Genomic DNA, 3,926 nt, shown 5'->3' on the forward strand with positions numbered 1-3,926 from the left:
CAGAAAACGTTTGACCTCTGTCATTGCCAACAAAGGGTATATAACAAAGTATTGAGATGAAATTTTGTTATTGACCAAATACTTATTTTCCACCATAATTTGCAAATAAATTCTTTAAAAATCCTACAATGTGATTTTCTGGATTTTTCTCATTTTGTCTCTCATAGTTGAGGTATACCTATGATGAAAATTACAGGCCTCTCTCATCTTTTTAAGTGGGAGAACTTGCACAATTGGTGGCTGACTAAATACTTTTTTGCCCCACTGTGTGTAAAACAAATGCATGCAGGGTGTATTATTATATCAATGAATGATAACTACCTTAAAATCAATCCTGCAGAATCGTCCCTCTTCAACAGAAAGATCCTGCGGCACTTGTATAAAACGAGGAGCAAAACACTTCTCTTGGATGGTCGAGGCATCTATACCGTCTTCTCCGGGACGATTCTTTCTGGACCTGTGCAAGAGAAGGTGGAAATGAACTGAATGGGACAGCAATTCAACAAAACAAACTCAATAATCAACGTTTACACAAAGCAACACAGGCAGGGCTCACAGCATTACGATCACCCACAACAAGCACAAAGTGTCTGTCTTAGATGGTGTCACTCAGCGTTTGATGCATTCAGTTATGATAATTCACTAATTAACTCTAAAATGTGTCAGAAGTGTTAGGTGTACATGCACAATAATAAGATGAAAGCTGAGACGAACTCCAAACTGATACTCCTAATGCAAAGAGACATTTACCATATTCCTCCAGGCTGGAGACCTTCAGGAGAGCCTGGCTGTTAGAATAGTGCATAACATTTGCTTGAATAATATTACAAAACATGATAGACAGACAGACAAAATAAAGGAATTGAGGCCTTCGTGCATGTGCACATGTGGTAATATTATAATAACAGCATCATGATGAATAGGATAGCTGCAGAGCACATGGGTTTTGCTCATGCTATTTTAGGCCTGTGGACAGACTGTTATCTGTTTGGTCTGGCTTTGAAAAATCCTGGCAGCTATAGAGTGATGGTAACAAATGGGAATAAAGTATAGCTGCATAAACTGACACTCTTGTCTCTTGATTACCGGGGGTTTTAGCATTACTTGTGGCGTTACTAATATGGCTATAAAGCCATGATCCTCTTGACAAGCTCTAACATAGTGACTCAAGGTTTGAGAAGGTATTCTGCAGTTGCATGAAACATCCAATAACTTAAAATGGCAATACCTGTGCAGGCTGGGAACTGAATGAATTTTCAAGGTCAAATACTGAGGCGGCATTATCGGCTCCCAACAATCTTCTCGCCATCCGCTCTTCGTAAGACATCTTCTGAAGGGTCCTCTGTTGAGGAGCTTTGTTCCGTAGCTTCTTTTCAAGGTCTTGTATGAGAGCATCTTTCGAGCCCTGAATATCTTCATCTGTGGCGCGAGACACTGGTCGGGAAACAGTCTTCTTCAAGATCGGCTTTGGCAAGCTGTGAAAACAGCCCATTAGAAAATTGTATTGTTTAAGCGTTTCTCTTTTAAAGGAGTAGTTCACTCAAAAATGTAAATTTGCTGAAAATGGGATTCCAAGATTAGGTTGAGTTTGTTTCTTCATCAGGTTTGTAGAAATGTGTCGCTGCATCAGTGTCTCAGCAATGGATGCTCTGCAGTGAATGGGTGCCGTCAGAATGAGAGTCCAAACAGCTGATAAACACACCACAATAATCCACAGCACTCCAGTCCATCAGTTAACATCCAAAAGCTGCGTGTTTGTAAGAAATAAATCCATCATTAAGATATTTTCATCTTCAAACTGTTGCTTCTGGCTAAAATACGAGTCCATAATCCATAATAACACTTCTTCCAGTGAAAAAGTGTTCTGGTCTGAATCAGGAGAGAAATCTGCAGATCAAGCAGCATTTACAGTCCAAAACAGTCCAAAACAGCTCTAAACAAATATGTGGCTGGATTTTGATGTGAGAGGAGATGGACTTTTTCACTGGAGGAAGCGTTATTATGGACTCATCTTGATGATGGATTTGTTTCTTACGAACACACAGCTTTTGTCTTCTCCAGATGTTAACTGATGGACTGGAGTGGTGTGGATTATTGTGGTGTTTTTATCAGCTGTTTGGACTCATTCTGGCGGCACCCATTCACTGCAGAGCATCCATTGCTGAGACACTGATGCAGAGACACATTTCTACAAACCTGATGAAGAAGCACACTCTCAGATGACCTGAGGGTGAGGACAGTTTCAGCAAACTTTCATTATTTTGGTGAACTGTTCCCTTTTAAGCTCTGAAGACATTGGAGATTTTAATCATTTTTCATATTTCAAAGTATTATTAACTTTAAGATCTTTGGCTTAAGTAAAAATCTCATTGCTTTTTAGAATAAACAACTAAGACATTAAAAAGGTATAATTTTTTAGTTTTCTTTCCTGTAGGAGGATATAACCATACATTACAGTGTTTAAGATTAATGTCAGCCATAACACACTCACGTGTTGGGTGTGTAGTTCATGTGGGACACAGGTGGGGGCTGTGGGGGCTGTGGAGGTGGAGCGGTGGTTTTTGGAGTATCTTGAGATATCCGGGGTGGGACAGCTGCAGGAACGTGATCCAGCGACCAGCTTGGAGGAGACAGAGGCTGCTCCTGGGCTCTCGGTGTTGGGCTGGGTGACCGGGGGGAGCGCCGCGGAGATGGAGACTGAGGTAAGGACATGCATTTGGCCTGGGAGCTCGGTAATGAAGGCAGGACAGATGAGAGGAAAGCTGCTGATGATAGTTTCTCATTGTTTGGAGAGCTCCGTGGTTTAGGAATCAAAGTCATGCTTGAGCTCATGGAGGTACGAGCGGGTCCAGGCTGAGGAGGGCTCAGGAACGGAGCAGCTGTTGAAGCCGGGGACTGAGGCTGTTGGGTTTGCTGATCTCGCTGTCAGGTGCATGGAAACTGGGCAGGACTGGATGAAATGGCGAGGGGCTCATAGTTAAAGGCACTGGGGGTACAGCGATGGCGAGAAGGTGGGCAGGTCAGCCACGTTCATGGCGCTGCCTCTGGGCTCCACTGGTTTACTCAGCTTGCTGGTGGGAAGGAATGGATGTGGGAGACTGTTTTTAACCCCCTTTGCTGGAGGATCAGGTTCGCTCATGGAGGAGATCTCTGCAGCTTCAGTCACCTGGCTGGCAGGAGCCTGTTTGCTCTCCGTGTCCACAGGAGACTCCGGCACCCTGTTGGAAAAGCATATTTAACTTGGGTTACTCAGGCTAATAGGTAGTTCAAAAAAGGTGTTCACACTGATGATTTGCAGTCAAGTGAATGAATTCAAACAAAAGGGACGAAGATATTAGGCCAATCCTGGTCCTGGAGGGCCAATGTCCTGCAGAGTTTAGCTCCAATTTGTCCCACCATACCTGCCTGGAAGATCTTAGCCATCTTGAAGAACTTGATTACTTTGGTTCAGGTGTGTTTAAGTGGAGCTGGTGCTCTGCAGGACAGTGGCCTCCAGGAGCAGGACTGGAGCTCCCTGCTTTAGGCAATGTGACAAAGTTAAAGGGGTCATGACATGAGAAATCAAATTTGCCTTGATGTTTTGGCATTTAAGAGGTCTCTGTACCATTAAAACATCCTGCAAGTTTCATAGCTTAAAACCTCCTCCTCATTATAAACAAAGCATTTATTTAATCAAGCTCCAAAACAGCTTGTTTTGGATCCAAGGGGCAAGGTGTCGTCACCTGGGTGCTGTCGTTTACATAAACACACCTCCAGAGCAACACATCGACGAATAGTCTTCTTCTAACGATAGGCCCCGCCCACCTCAGTCGCTAACAGCTGACACTTGATCACGCTGAATGTGAGTGTCAAAAGCAAATAGAAATTACAATCACTGCTATCTTGTCTACACTGGATGCGTCTATACAGATGCGTGTTCCTTTTCT

At 43.4% G+C, this 3,926-nt stretch overlaps 1 protein-coding gene across 1 annotated transcript; it reads right to left on the minus strand.

Moving 5' to 3' along the window:
• Nucleotides 1–321: 321 nt before the first annotated feature.
• On the minus strand, nt 322–2,886 carry LOC131535250 (palladin-like; the record flags this gene model as incomplete). The annotated part of the gene is made up of 4 exons (XM_058768201.1): nt 2,492–2,886; nt 1,229–1,475; nt 751–788; nt 322–457 (listed from the first exon to the last, which is right to left on the minus strand). Coding segments are annotated over exons 1-4 (762 nt in total), but the record flags the coding sequence as incomplete, so codon positions are not given.
• Between the last annotated feature and the right edge of the window lie 1,040 nt (nt 2,887–3,926).

This window comes from Onychostoma macrolepis, unplaced genomic scaffold (assembly GCF_012432095.1).
Source record: "Onychostoma macrolepis isolate SWU-2019 unplaced genomic scaffold, ASM1243209v1 Scaffold209, whole genome shotgun sequence".
Classification (NCBI taxonomy): Eukaryota; Metazoa; Chordata; class Actinopteri; order Cypriniformes; family Cyprinidae; genus Onychostoma; species Onychostoma macrolepis.